This window comes from Pongo pygmaeus, chromosome 6 (assembly GCF_028885625.2).
Source record: "Pongo pygmaeus isolate AG05252 chromosome 6, NHGRI_mPonPyg2-v2.0_pri, whole genome shotgun sequence".
In the NCBI taxonomy this organism is placed as follows: Eukaryota; Metazoa; Chordata; class Mammalia; order Primates; family Hominidae; genus Pongo; species Pongo pygmaeus.
In genome coordinates this window covers 88830126-88846575 of record NC_072379.2, presented here as the reverse complement: position 1 = coordinate 88846575, position 16450 = coordinate 88830126, and the positions used below count along the sequence as shown (strand labels likewise).

The 16450-nt window shown below is 34.0% G+C and overlaps 1 protein-coding gene across 2 annotated transcripts in view; it reads left to right on the top strand.

The window, feature by feature from the left end:
- Positions 1-16450, top strand: part of ZNF804B (zinc finger protein 804B) — a 594384-nt gene that overhangs the window by 460086 nt on the left and 117848 nt on the right. For both annotated transcript variants that reach the window (XM_054493722.2, XM_054493723.1), the window contains exon 2: positions 7974-8114. In XM_054493722.2, coding sequence (XP_054349697.1) covers positions 7974-8114 — 141 coding nt within the window. The remainder of the gene's footprint in view (positions 1-7973; positions 8115-16450) is intronic.

Genomic DNA, 16450 nt, shown 5'->3' with positions numbered 1-16450 from the left:
CAGTGAGACTTCATATCAAAAAAAAAAAAAAAAAGAAGTCAATCATAACTTTGGAGAAATCAACCTTAGTAATATTAATGTTAATTAAGTACATATGCTCTCTTGACTATGTTTGGAATTCTTAAATAGGTAAAAGTAAAAAAAACAGATTAAAAACTCCTGAAAACCCTAATTATGCAAAGAAAATTCAATTTGCTAGCTTTATTTTTATTTTTATTTTATGTTCTTGGGTACATGTGCAGGATGTGCAGGTTTGTTACATAGGTAAACATGTGCCATGGTGGTTTGCTGCACCTATTAACCCATCACCTAGGTATTAAGCCCAGCATACATCAGCTGTTTGTCCTAATGCACTCCTTCCCCCCACCCCACCCCTGGAGAAGCCCCAGTATGTGTTGTTCTCCTCCCTGTGTCCATGTGTTCTCATCATTCAGCTCCCACTTATAAGTAAGAACATGTGACATTTGTTTTTCTGTTCCTGAATTAGTTTGCTGAGGATAATGGCTTCCACTCCATCCATGTCCCTGCAAAGGACATGATCTCATTCATTCTTATGGCTGCATAGTATTCCATGGTGTATATGTACCACATTTTCTTTATCCAGTCTATCACTGATGGGCATTTGAGTTGATTCCATGTCTTTGTGATTGTGAATAGTGCTGCAATGAACATAGTATGCATGTATTTCTGTAATAGAATGACTTATATTCCTTTGGGTATATACCCAGTAATGGGATTGCTGGATCAAATGGTATTTCTAGTTCTAGATCTTTGATGAATTACTACACTGTTTTCCACAATGGTTGCTAATTTACATTCCCACCAACAGTGTAAAAGCATTCCTATTTCTTTGCAACCTTGCCAGCAACTGTTGTTTCTTGACTTTTTAAGCATCTCCATTCTGACTGGTGAGAGATGGTATTTCATTGTGGTTTTGACTTGCATTTCTCTAATGATCAGTGATGTTGAGCTTTCATTCATATGTTTATTGGCCACATGAATGTCTTCTTTTGAGAAGTGTCTGTTCATGCCCTTTGCCCACTTTTTAATAGGGTTGTTTGTTTTTTTCTTGTAAATTTGTTTAAGTTATTTGTAGATTCTGGATATTAGACTTTTGTCAAATGGATAGATTGCAAAAATTTTCTCCCACTCTTTAGGCTGCCTGTTTGCTCTGATGATAGTGGTTTTTTTTGTTGTTGTTGTTGTTTGTTTGTTTGCTGTGCAGAAGCTCTCTGATTAGATCCCATTTGTCAATTTTTGCTTTTGTTGCAATTGTTTTTGGAAATTTCATCATGAAATCTTTGCCTGTGCCTGTGTCTTGAATGCTATTGCCTAGATTTTCTTCTAGGGTTTTTGTTGTTTTAGGTTTTATATTTAAGGCTTTAATCCATATTGAGTTAATTTTTGTATAAGGTGAAAGGAAGGGGTCCAGTTTCAATTTTCTGCATATGACTGGCCAGTTCTCCCAATCCTTTCCCGATTACTTGTTTTTGTCAGGTTCATTGAAGATCAGATGGTTGTAGATTTGTGGTCTTATTTCTGAGTTCTGTATTCTGTTCCATGGGTCTATGTGCCTGTTTTTATACCAGTACCATACTGTTTTGGTTACTGTAGCCTTGTAGTATACTTTGAAGTCCAGTAGCATGATGACTCCAGCTTTGTTCTTTTAGCTTAGGATTGTCATTGCTACAGAAGCTCCTTTTTGAATCTATATGAATTTTACAATAGTTTCTTCTAATTCTGTGAAGAACGTCCATGGTAGTTTAATGGGAACAGCACTGAATTTGTAAATTACTTGGAGCAGTATGGCCATTTTCATGATATTGATTTTTCCTATCCATGAGCATGGAATGTTTTTCCATTTGTTTGTGTCCTCTCTGATTTACTTGACCAGTGGTTTGTAGTCCTCCTTGAAGAGGTCCTTCACTTCCCTTGTTAGCTGTATTCGTAGGTATTTTATTCTCTTTGTAAATTTGCTAGCTTTTGTATGAGATAGTGGGCTAAAGATGATAAAAATTCCTCTCATCTGCCCAAATTTCCATCAGGAATTTGCTTTGTAGACTCAGGGGAAAATCGTATTTTGTTAAAAATAGTTTTATAGTGTCACATGCATTCAGTGATACACACACACACACACTGCAGAACATCCAAACATTGAGTACCTATATAGGGGAAGAAAAATAATTTTCTTCTTCTCAAGCGTTTTGCTGTGACTTCCTGTAACCAAAGACAAATTAACAAGATAAGAAACAGAAGTTTGATAACATGTATACCTCTTGTGCACATGGGAGATAACCTGGAGAAATAAATAAACTTCTAGACTAAATTTTAAAGAATTGTCTTAGACTTCAGGCTTAAATGTCATCATTCTCCAAAACAAAGAAGTATGCAGTGAAAGGTAAGGTAAGTACGCAGTGAAAGGTAAGGTTAAGACCCGTGAAAAGTGCTACTACAAAACAGGAAAATGTTTGTTATGCAGATTTAAGTCTATGCCTTTTCCATTGATTAAGAGTCTCTAGTAATTTAGAGCTAGCCTTCTCTTAGGTTGTCTTATGTGTCTTAGGAGACACCTTTACAAGTAAAGATTTCCTTTGTAGGTGTAAATTTATCTTAGAAAAGGGTAGGTAACTTTTCAAAGCTTCTCCTGTGTCTATAATTTCTTAACATAACTAGTTAAAATTATCTTTATGCTAAGGAGGCGTACTGGAGTGGCATAGTTAGGTTTCCTACAGTCATATTTTGGGGTGGCATATTCTGAGCCCCATCACCTGTATTTGCCATGTGGTATACTTAGTACTTCCCTAAAAATTATCCAATTTTTTTCTTCACAACAATCTTGTAAGCTACTTATTATTATCCGCCTTAATCTGTTCTGAGATAACTGAAACCTTTAGAGTTTGAACTTCTGTAAGATAGAGGCTGACATTCAAGCTAGTCAGGTCTCAAAGACAAAGATTTTTTTTTTCCTATTATAAAAACAGAATAAATTAGTGAATGAAACCTCGAAAGCAAGTTTTCTGTTATCCAAGCTGTTACAGAGATGCAGGAAGATGATGGGTGCCAAAAGAGTGTTCTGACTCAGCAGCAGCCACTTGATTGGAAGAGGGGAAAATTCACTCTCTTTGAAGTAGGATTTCATTTGGGGCTAATATAATAGAACGAGTTAGAGAATATTAGAATTCTTAAAGCAATCTCTTACACATAACAGTGAAAGGTCAAATGTGGACTTTCATGCAAAGAATATGAATTCAATTCTCACAGCTTTGTGCTGGTATTACCCATAAGGAGCTATGAAGAACAGCAATTGATTTCTCCCCTTTCTTTTTCATAATCAGAGCACATATTCACAACCAATGCAACAAGACTACTACCTTGCATTTTCCTAGTACCCATCTCTCAGCTTCAAGAGCATTATACATTTTTAAAATTATAATTAGTTCTCTCACTCTTCCTGGGAGTTAACTGCTCCATATCATCCCGAACCCACAAATGAGTTAGCAGAGACAGCTTGGACTTATGTGGCATCTGGATAAGTGCCAAGTAATTGGAACAGCCTTGAGTATGGTGAATCACGCCTCTGAAGTCAGGCAGATCTGAGCTTTAATCCAGTGAATGAATTTCTAAACATGTTTGTGCCTTATTTTCCATATCTTTAAATGAGATAATAATAGAACATACTTCATAGGGTTATTGTGAAGATTAAGTGAGTGAACAAGTGTGAAGTGCTTGGCACATTTCTAGTTTACAATGTAGTTCATGAGGAGTTAATGTGTAATAATAATTACAATAATAATAATTTGATAGCAAACATTCATATTTCTAAGTGCATTACTCTAGTCAGAATACCAGCCACTTTAAAAAACATACCTGTTTTACACATTAATGTAAAATTTTTGGTGTGAAAAAGTACATATTCTCTCCTTGCACCCAAAACATTAATTATAAAAAGTAATTAATTACTACAGAATTCATGCTGAATGACAACAAAAAATGCCCATTGGCATTACCGAATTTTTTAAAAATGACTCTTGTTAAGATAACTGTCATATTCAATATTCAATTTGTAATTTATTTTCAACCTTTAATGAATCATTGAGAGTGATTAACAAGAAGCTTTCTTTTATGTCATACATTTTTTTTCTGTCAGATAAGCTTTCAAAACCTCTTCCTCTAGGCAAACTGTAAGAAGGGAAATTTAAATAACTGGCAAATGAATGAATTAATTATATATCAAATCTTGTATCTATAATTCTTTCTTTATTTTAAAACTTTACTGATACTGAGAATAGGTCATCATTTTTTACTCCTTTCATACATAACACTTCATCTCTAAATATATTTAAAGATTGTGTAATTATTTCAGAGAGTAAATCATCTTATTTACCTTCAGGCCTATTTTTTCAGTAAAAGTATCCTGTCATTCAACAAAAAGCCAAGAAATCATGAGTGCTAATAATGTGTATATAATGCTATGTGAGAGAGACATTAACTTCTAATTATTCTTAAGTAGTCTGATCTAGGTAACCCTTAATAGCAATTTGTGATTATCACTCTATCACAACTTATAGTTTTTACCTCTTTACTTGTAATTCTTTCCCATTAAACTGTAAATTAATGAGTGTAAGACCCAGTAAGAAATTGACATTTAGAAGTTGCTAAATAAGAGATTCTTGAATGTATGAATACTTAATAAACAATCGAATGAATGGATGGTTATATGTGTGGATAGATCATTGGATGGATGAGGTGGCATGGAGACAGTGAAAAGCATGCCCCCCTTTACCATTACCTAGCCATTAGATTTTATACAAAACATGAAATTACTAAATATCAGTTGCCTCTTTTGAAAAATAATAGAGATTTCTACCCTTATAATTCAGTCTATGTTTGTATGTTTTGTGGTAGAATTTATACTCCACCTGTTCACTCTTTCTCTCTTAATAAAGAGGCCAGAATATGCCCTGGAGATTGTCATTAGCACCTTAGAGTAAGAAGGATAAGAATATCTGCATAATTTCCTGGCAAGAATAATGAAGCAAGAAATGTGATATGTAGTTTAGTCTAACGACCTTGTAAAATACAAGTGTTCAGAAAAAGATGGTATTAAACTTAAATTTTGGTGAAGCTGTCTTAAAATTGTAAAATTTTGAATTAAAAATCATCAATATGATACTTAAAGAACGTTTTAGAAATATAGAATGTTTAGATGAAGGTAAACATTCAGTCTTGACCATTCAACTACTGTCATAAAATCTCCTACATAATCTGAAAGAATATAAAAATACATTTTTAGCCTCAAATCTATCCTGAATTTTCAGTTGTTCCCCTACCCCAGTTCATGAGGCTAAGGTATTTTTGAGCACTAAGGCAGTGTTGACCAATGTCTAAGAACATGGTCAGTTTTCTAAGGCTGTTGTCATAAAGAAGAAAGAAGAACTATGATTAGGTCGGGCACGGTGGCTCACGCCTGTAATCCCAGCACTTTGGGAAGCGGAGGCGGGCGCATCACGAGGTCGGGAGATCAAGACCATCCTGGCTAACACGGTGAAACCTCGCCTCTACTAAAAATACAAAAAATTAGCTGGACGTGGGGGCGGGCTCCTGTAGTGCCAGCTACGTGGGAGGCTGAGGCAGGAGAATGGCGTGAAAACAGGAGGTGGAGCTTGCAGTGAGCCAAGATCGCGTCACTGCACTCCAGCCTGGGAAACAGAGAGAGACTCCGTCTCAAAATAAATAAATAAATAAGAACTATGATTAAAACAAAATAATCCCTAGTTTCAATCCAGTCCCTGTGATTATATTAAGAAAGGACATGAAAAATAAATAAATAAATAACGGCCGGGCGCAGTGGCTCACGCCTATAATCCCAGTGCTTTGGGAGGCCGCGGCAGGTGGATCACCTGAGGTGAGGAGTTTGAGACCAGCCTAGCTAACATGGTGAAACCCCGTCTCTACTAAAAATACAAAAAAAAAGTAGCTGGGCGCGGTGGCACGCGCCCGTAATCCCAGCTGCTGGAGAGGCTGAGACAGGAGAATCGCTTGAACTCCGGGTAGGGGAGGTCGCGGTGAGCCGAGATCTCGCCATTGCACTCCAGCCTGCGCGACAGATTGAAACTCCATCTCAAAAAAAGAAAAATAACTTAGTGAGAAAGAGTTGAGAAATAATGGTTTCCCTTGATTCTAAGTCTACTAAATCAAGGGATTTAGCACCATCTCAATGCTGTACTCTTGTCTTACTTCTCAATAGTGATTGTAGCAGCTGGCAATTATCCTAGTTCTTTCAACAACTGGGTTTTGACCTTGAAATCAGAGTCTCCATTCTCATTACTGGCTACAGCCTGTCCACTAATTTTTTATATCCGCCATTATTCTAGAATGTAACCAAATTCTTACTTTAACTCTCTTAAATAGGCAATCCATATACTTGGTCTAGTTGTGCTGTTAGTTAATGGTATCATGCCCTTCTTTCTTTTTGCCATGTGTTTTACCCTCTTATATTTGGACTTAAACCCTTATGTTACACACATATCTAAATTAATTGTCCCATTACTTCACACCATTCTGAAAATATGCCTAAATTATTTCTGCTTACTTTCTTTTCTGGTCAGCTATTTGCCTATGATGTACACTTATGACCCGATTTCTTTCTATTGAGGGTAGTAGTTTTGGAGAAACAAAGATAAAATCCATTCTTTAGTTTGTTCATTCATTCTTTATACATATTTACTTGGTATTCTCAAAGTGCCAGTCACTCTTTTATTTGGTATTGGGATAATAGAGCAGAAGTTGTAGAATGGTATGAGGCGTAAATATATAAACCATGATTATCCATTAATTTACATAATGCATATTAAGTAGCACATATTCTGGGCTAGACAACATGTTGTTTAGTATTGTGTAACAAAAATGAATAAAATAGCTTCTTCCCTCAAAAAATTGTTGGAATAAATAGACATGAAAACAGATAATTTAATGCTATGTGACATATCTGGTAATAGAATTAAAGAGGAAAATATAGAAGCAGAGTTTGATAAAATATGATACAGGCAAGGTAAGAAGTTTTTCTGGTATATTGAGAAGGTTGGCTTTAAAGGAATATAGCAAATCAAAGCTGTTTACTAACAAAGGAGCCAGGCATAGGTTGTTTGAATTCAAATTCCTTCTCCACTCGTTAACTTGCAGACCATGAGTGTGTAATCTCTCTAAGTGCTGGTTGATGCATCTATAATGCGAGGAAAATAGAACCTAAGTCATAGGGTTGTTGTGAGGAATGATGAGATAATTCATATACCTTGTGCATAGTTTATACTCAGTAAACATTTGCCACTATTATTCTGTAATCAAAGAGATTCTATAATCAAAAGAGGATTTTAAGCAGGAGAATTATGTAGCCAAAACTGTTTTAAGTGGAGCATACTACAAATTTTCAGGAGAATATTTTGAAGAACATGGACATAAACCCATTGGTAATGTGTATCAGGAACTGATGCTTGTGGAGGAGGCTTTGGCAAAGTTGAACATCATGGATACATCAGGCTTTATCTATAGTGTGAATGGGGACACCCATGGGAGAGCATATGAAATGGATAAATCATTTGGCTGAAGATGGAATTGCATAGAACACTAAAATTTAAGGGATAATATCAGAAAAACAAAGGGCTATGAAGGATATAAAGAAGAATGGCCAGTGATGTGCTTGGTAATAGACACAATCACAACCTAGAAATGGGTGGCAAGAAGAAGGTTGAGTAAAAACCAAGCTCCAGGCCAGGGCTACTTTAGAACTCATGATATGTCAGTTGATAAGTTAGGGATGATGCTAAACTAAAAGTTATTTTCACGGTGTCATGAATTCCCAGAAAATAATGTGCTCCGTCATATTTCTTTAAGTTAAATACCACCTTGATTAATACGAGATCTGGTTATGCTATTAGAGAGAAGTCTAACCAACATTTTTGTATTTTTTCTTAAAGGATTTTGCAGAAAAGAAGTCCACAGCAAAGGCCCTGGAAGATGTAAAGGCAAACTTCTACTGTGAATTATGTGACAAGCAGTATCACAAACACCAGGAGTTTGACAATCATATTAATTCTTATGACCATGCTCATAAGCAGGTAAGCCAAAGTGGGAAAAGTCCTTCATATTCCTGTATTTATACCTTCAGAACAGAACTGTATGAATTTGACCTTATTTACTGCCATATAAGACTGTGAGGTGAGAACATTTTATGTCTTTTTTTCCCCCCTGGAAAGGTTATGTTTTGTGTTCAAATGTTATCCAAAGTCATTTTTTCCTAGAAATACTATAAAGCTGGAGGTAAACTTATAGATAATCTAAGAGTAGACTGACATATTTATTTTAGAATTATATTCAGTTAACCCTTAAACAACACAGTGGTTAGGAATGTCAGTCAAAAATCTGCATATAACTTTTGCAGTTAAAAATCTGCATATAATTTTTGATTCCCTCAGAAATTTACTAGTAGCCTACTGTTGACCAGGAAGAAGTTTACTGTAACATAAACAATCCATTAATGCATGTTTTATATATATGTATTATATACTGTATTATTACAATAAAGTAAGCCAGAGAAAAGAAAATGTTATTAAGAAAATAAGGAAGAGAAAATATTGTTACTATTCATTAAGTGGAAGTGGATCATCATAAAGGTCTTCACTTCATTGTCTTCATGAGGAGTAGGCTGGGGAGGAAGAGAAAGAGGAGGAGTTGGTCTTGCTGTCTCAGGGGTGGCAGAAGTCAAAGAAAATCCACATGTAAGTGGACCAATTCAGTTCAAACCTATGTTGTTCAAGGGTCAACTGTATGTAGGGAAACCAGGACCCAGGAAAAATAATGTCTTATTCAAAGTTACTTAACTAGTTAGTGAAAGATTTAGAATCCTGGACTAGTACTAGGACAGAATCTATTGCAGAATCTATTATAGTCTACATCTTTCAAGGATTCTAAGTTATAGGAAATATTAGGTCTTTGGGAAAGCAATTCTCAATAAAAGATTACATTTTCCTAAGCATACTCTCTTAAGAAAGTCAAAATTGTTATTTAATAAATGAAACATTGAAAACAGGCAAACAAAAAATCCAAAAGGGAAAAGTCTGGGGTAATCACAGGTGAAAACATTTCAGTTTATTTACTTGAAAGATCATATGGGCATCTATATTATTAGTGTGGATATACTCCATATGGCTGCTTATATTACCTACTCTCCAAATGTGAAAGAAGAGGCTATTGTTCTCATCTGGTTAGATGTTATCCTTGCTAATTGAGGTATGGCGATACTGGCAATTTAGGAATGTTAAATACCACCAACTGAGAAAAAAAATTTCATGTGGCCAAAGATTATTGCTAACAGCTGTAACAAGGTACACATTCCTGATACCAAATGGACCTGGCATGTTGGAATGTGTGGGTGAGTCTCGTATACTCTATCTCAAATATTTATTCAGATTAAACAAAAATAAATATTTCATCAGACATCACTAGCATTGTATTGAGTGTATGCTAAATATATATGTGTATATATATATGTGTGTGTGTATATATAGTATATGTGTGTATATATGTACATACATATGTATATACATATATATGTATATACATATATATGTATATACATATACATATGTATATACATATATATGTATATACATATATATGTATATACATATATATGTGTGTATATATATACTTGGGATATATCCTTGGGAAATGCAAGCCTGACAAAGACACAGCTTTTATCCTTAAAAGTAAGATATATGTATATAGTTGGCTTCATTTCTCTGACAAGGGCAAGATAATGAGGTAAATTGTTTTAGGATTGTAATTCCCAAATCCTAGTGTGCATAACAGTGACCTCAGAATATGTTAATTGTTCAGATTCCCAGAATCTTCCTCAGATATTCTAGTTCAATAATTCTGAGATAGAGTCTAGCAATCTATATTTTAAAATGAATTGAAAATGAAAAATTTCAAATGTATATAAATGTGAACTAATGGCTATCACCCAACTTCAATGATAATCAATCTTGCTTGATTTATACCACCACCGCTCACCACACCTCCACCACTGTTATATTATTTTGAAGCAAGTGCCAGATGGTATATCATTTTATCTAAAAGTATTTCAAGATATATGGTGATGCTTTAAAATTGATGCTTTGATTATTATCTAACCTAAAAATCAACAGTAAATTTTTAAATACCAGTTAGTGCTCTTGTTACCTTAGTGGTCGCATAAATGATTTGTGAATTTGAATTCATTGAAATTAGGATCCCTAAATATCCACACTTTTGGTTGGCATGTCTTGAAGTTTATTTTGGTATATTTTAATCTATAAGTTTTTCCATCTCTTTTAAAATTGTACATTTTGCAGTTCCTTTCCCACATTTGGGATTATGCAAAATTCTACTCACTGTTATCTTTCAACATTTTCCTTGGTTTCCTTTTGACTGGTTTTTATGGATAGAGATTTGGCCAAATTCAGACATATTTTTTTCATGGCAAGAATATATTAGAGGGTATTTTGTGTCCTTCCATAAGGAGGCATATAATGTCTGGTTGTCTCTCTTTTTATAATCTTAAGTTTGATGAGTGAGTTGAGGTACTATCAGATTATTGATCCATTTATCATTAAGTTTCCACTGGCTTTTTTCTCACTAATGATTTCGTAGACATCAATGATCATTTGCTCAAATATCTTTATTTGTATTTGTAAAATGATGATTCAAATTCTTTTACCCCTGCTACATATATTAGATAGACTATGTCTGTAAAGAGAAACTTCTTATAAGCACCACCCCCTGTGGGATTTTATGCAGGTGGCCTTCAGGCTGAATATTAAGAAAAATTTATTCAGGGATTCAGAGAAATAAAGACCAGGAAAGGTCTCATGCAACAGTGGGATTTGATTTGTGCCTTACACATGTATAAATAGATGTTAAAATAGAGGATCAAGGTGAGATGGCATTCTTGTCAGTGGAAATAGAAGCTAAGGTGAGAAAATTGAAGAGCATGAGGCATCTTTTGAGAACTGTAGGAAGTATTGAACTACCTGGGGTGAATCTTCCAGACCAGGTCTGCATGCCACAGCATCCCGTGTACTCTGGAATCCTGCCTAATCAATTTGTTTTTTATCATTTTCTTCAATCTTATTTCTATTAGCTATCTAACATATTGATAAACAACCTTCCTCAATCTTTCTATTCTATTCTATTCTGTCTATGTACACACTTCCGTCTTTCATTTATTTGCTTGTTTCATTTGTTTGTTTATTGACTTTCTGTCATTCTAACTTTCCTGGGAATTCTCCTTCATTAAACAATGATTCGGTTTCTACTGTGTGCTACTGTGTTCATTGTGAAAAAGCGACACATTTGGCCTCCACCTTCAGGGAGCTGGTAATCTAATTGAAGAGAAGACAAGTCAGTAGATCTTGTGATACATTAATTTAAGTGTTGTAAAAATTTTATACGTAGGACACTTAAAAGAGAGCACACAAAACTGATTCCAGAAAGAAGAGAAGATAAATGAGCTGAATTTCTTAAAGACTGAATAGAAGCTAACTGTGTACTCAAGAATAATAGGTCCTATATGGTAGAAAACCTATTATCAAGGCATGGGGGCAGTTAAAAAGCATAATATATGAAGGAGCAAATGATTCACTGTGGCTGCTTAAGGCCATCATCACTCTCTTGGGGATCACTTTAGAAATCTTTGAAACTGCATCCTATTTACCTCCTCTTTTTGCAGTGCATCTTGTCCTCATTTTTCATTTTGCATTCTCATTTCCACCATCATAATTAATCTCACTTCTAAATTATTGCTCAGGTCTTCAAACTGGACTACCCACCTCCAGTATTTTTCCTGCTCCACACCATCCACTTATGACCAGATAAGTCTCTTCAAACTACCCAATTTATATGATCACTTTTTTCCTAGGAAATCTTTAGTGCTTGATGACTGATTTTTGAAAGGGTCTGAACTACTTATCATGCTATTCAAATCCACAATCTGGCTCTTGACTCCATTTCCAGATTTATCTTCTGCAAATCCAGAATTTCCTTACAGTTTCTTCAAACATGTCTTATGCTTTCCCACATGCTCATCTTGGATCATTATCTTCCCTCTCCCTGAAGTGCCCTCTTGTCTTGTGTCTCTTTTTCAACACATACTTCTGCATATTTAATGCAGAGATTGACAACTTATATGGGATATTAAAATAGCTGAGATTTCATGGTAAACTAATTTAACACAGAATTTAAAAAATACCTTTTGCTTGAAATCTATTAATATTATTGAGAATTTTTGTATACACTTCCCACTTTAAAAAACATTGGAATAATTAAATTTGCTATAAACTTTGTTAGACTGCTTTCTTGGATAATATTGAAATACTTCCATTTAAAGATTTATTTTAGCCCAAAATATTTTGAAAATTACCTCAGTTTTGGATGAAGCTGAGTTGCACTGAAGTAAATCATGCAAAAGTATATATTTTTTCAAATTTCAAAGCTAAATTTGTCCATTTGGTTCTTTCTTCTTTAAGAGCTCTTCTTGATTGTGATGATGATTATAATGGTGGTGGTGGAAATTTGGCTATTTTTTGGCCTGAGTAATGTGAAGAGTTGCCATAATTTTATTTTCCATGTATTCAGATGAACTAGCCAGCTTCTTCTGTTGACCTTCCAAAAATATTCCCTTTTTGGTACACTTAGAAGTAAATCCAAATGCTCATGAAATCCATTTTATTACTCATCAATAGAACATCTTAGATCTGATAACGAAATAATCTTTGAATACTCTTCTCTGCTTTTCCTTCATTCATGTATAATTACTCAGGATCCCACTGCTTAATAAGTAATTTCTGAAGCATTTGTTAATATCTTCTGTCAGCATCATGTGTTTATTTTATCACAAAGATTATATTTTTCATGGTTATATTGTAATTCTAGATGAGTAAGTCAACACACAACTTCAAGAAATAAAGTAAAAGAGTATGTGATACATATATTTAAATGAATTCCATTGGAGCTTTAAAAATATTTTTCTATAATTTGAATAAAAATTAAGATTTATTATTTATTTATTTATTTATTTTTGCCCATGGCACTCCAGTATGGGCAACACAGTGAGACCTGTCTCCAAAAAAAAATTAAGACATTTTCTTACATATTATTTGTAGAGAAAGGCAGCTCATCAATAACAAACCTGATTTTTTAAATTTCTTCAGTGAGGAAAAATAATGAATTTCTAGCTTTGACAAGCCACTCTATATATAGCTCACGTTTTTGGAAACAACTCAATATCTTAGCTATTGCCTTGAACTTCTTAAAATTCTATGTAAATGTTGAGTATTATTCCTCATGCAGTTTGAATGTGTATACAAATTATAATCATTTAGATAAAGACAGAACTGTAACTATTAATATAGGTAACATGTCAATAACAGCTAATTCCTTGTGAGACTACCTAGAAGTCATAATCCCTTTCTCAAGATTGTTAGCTGCAAAGGTATTACTGGAATGAATAATACACATCCTCACATGCAGCAGAAGTCTCTCCTGCCCCAGGGACATTCTGATTCATCTCAATTTTGAAAAAACAAATGAGCCAGATCCCTGTACAATTAACCCATAAAAAATATTTTTAATAATAAAAAACAAATCCACTTTGAAACCCTCCACATGTGACGCTTAATCCTTCTAATCTCCATTTGCTTCACAATAGGATTTATTTTTACGCAGAAGGAGCTGTTCACTTGTCAAGCCCTGGATTTGAACTCCAACGGATTCTTTGTTTAAAATACTGTTTTGGATTCACCCCATCTCTACTTGCTCTGGATAACATATCAAAACAGAACTACCATTGTCATCTTGACCTTAAGAGGAAAAGACCCCAAAATTGCTAAAAGAATTTAACCTAATTACCTTTTTTTGTTTCTGCAATTTGATTTATATTTTCCCCAAGTACTGCCCAAATGATATATAGTATGTTTAAGTTATTAATCCTCTAAAAGTGGTAACAAAATGTCAAAGTGTAGATGATTGGTAGGGTCAGCAACATTGAAGAAATAAAGACTGGAGTGCCTGGAATGAATACCTTCAGTACGATAAAATAATACTATCTCCTGTTCCGTTTTGCATTCTATAAACCAAGATTCTGGCAAAGAGTGTGTGTGTGTGTGTGTGTGTGTGTGTGTGTGAGTGTGTGTGTGTGTGTGTGTATCCTGGAATCACCCAGCAGTAGTTGCAACCTTTATTAGCAGAGAAGTATAAGACAAAAGAACCAAAGGTGATCTTAGCTTCCTGCTCATATTTAACTCTCCCAAATTACTGTCTGTATCTTAGCCAAGAGGCTTTTTGCTCTCAAGGTTCTCCTTACTGAAAAATATATTAAAAATTCTGCATTCTGGCTCCTTCTGACTTCCAAATATATCAAGTAGTTTCCTTCTACCTTATGACACTGGCTATAGCGGACTGTTCCCTCTGTCTGGAAAATTCTTCTATCTGACCTTCAATGTTCTCGTTCTCTTCATTTGTGTCTCAGCTTAGATGTCATCTCTTCAGTAGGACATTTCTCTTTTACCTTAAGTAGTCAGTTACCAGTTTTCCAGTTCTAATGTCCTATTGCCACTATCAGTGGGGGTGTACCTTGTAATGGCCAGAGCCAGCTGTTCAATATTCGAGAAATTTGTGAGCTGGTTGTTTAACCATTGGTAGGTTGAAATCAGCCATAATAGGATATCTACAAACACTACAAGTCAGGGCTTTCTATGTTTTGTTTGGTTTTTCGAAAGAGTTGATAGACCAGCAGAAAACTGTTTATTACTCTTTAAAAAGAAAAAAAATTACTTTTTAAATTTTGTCCTCATACTCCACTCTCAGCTATTAACCTCATGAAGGGAAGGGCATGGTTCTACTAGCCACTGTGTCTCTAGAACTTAGAGCAATTTGTGGCACATAGTAACATTCAGTAGATTTTTTTTTAAGTGAATAAGTAGCTGAATAACTTAGTTTTTAGAGTAGACCATTTCACTCTGTCCTATGTCAGTATATTGACCTATCATTGACTAATCATTTCTTAAGTGAACAGAGTAAATACTGTGGTAAACATATGGGGTGCCTAATCTCAAGTTATTTATGATTATTGAACAAAAGGTATCATGAAATAACGCTTTTATAATTTAAGAAAATATTTGATCCCATATTATTGTTGACAAGGTGTGCTACCCTAATATGTTCAGACTTGACTTTGTGGAAAATTGCTAATCTTCAAGGACTTTTAAGCAAGCAAATGATATGACTAGATTTGTGATTTAGAAAAATAATCCTAAAAGCAGTTTATGTTGGTACACAAGAAGGAGAGCTTGGGTCTGTGATGAGATAGGCATTCAAGAGTTCAAGAGAGACAATAGGAGTCTTTATAACAATGACAATGAAGGGAAGAGAAAGGGATAGATTCTAAAAATTGTCAATGGATTACAAAATGTGAACACATGTTTTGCATAACTAGTAATCAACTAATACAAATTTGAGGAGATTTTAAAAGGTAAATTTGTCAAGCATGAAAAAAAGAATCATACCACCCGGTGTTGACAAGGTGTGAGAAAACATTGCTTATGAGGGTATAAATTGTCTTAATTCTTCAGCTTTCCACTTTTGATTATTATGAAAAGGCTTAAATTTAAATTTTTCTTACTAACAGTTCCATTTGGTAAGTATCCTAGGAAAATAATTAGATGAATTTCAAATATTTATGTATAAGGATATCTAAACTAGAAAAATACTGGAAACAATCTAAACATACAATGAAAAGAGAGAGGCTAAATTATGGTGGACTTAAACTGGAGTAATATGCTAGAATTAAACTTATGTTCTGGGTCTACTAAAAATAGATGATGTAAAATGTAATTCTTAAAAGTTATTATTGGATAATTTATGTTAAAAATCAAGAAATACAGAAGTGTAGAAAAATATTTAAAATTATTTAATAATAATTTGGTTCACATCTTTTCAGATAAGTCTCTAAATGTTTACTATCCAATCACAAACTATGATGTAACAACATAAAATGTGGTTATGCTATACATAATATTCTGTCTTCATATGTTTTCACTTAATGTTATATCTCATAAGTCCATAGAGATCTATATTTTATTGTGTTGTTAAATAAATACTCAGAATTTACATTATTGTGACTTGTAAATATTTTTCCAGCTGAGCTTCATAACGTACTATGATGACTTTATGAGTATGTCTTCTTCCTGGAGTTAGAAATTGCTTAACTCTTATATTTCATCAATTTTGCATCACTGCCTATTACTCATTCTTTCCTGAATTATATACCATATATGAGAACAAAGTTTCATTAAAAACATCACATAAGTCAGATAATCAATTAGTCCTTTCTCCCTCTTCCCCTTACGCATATATA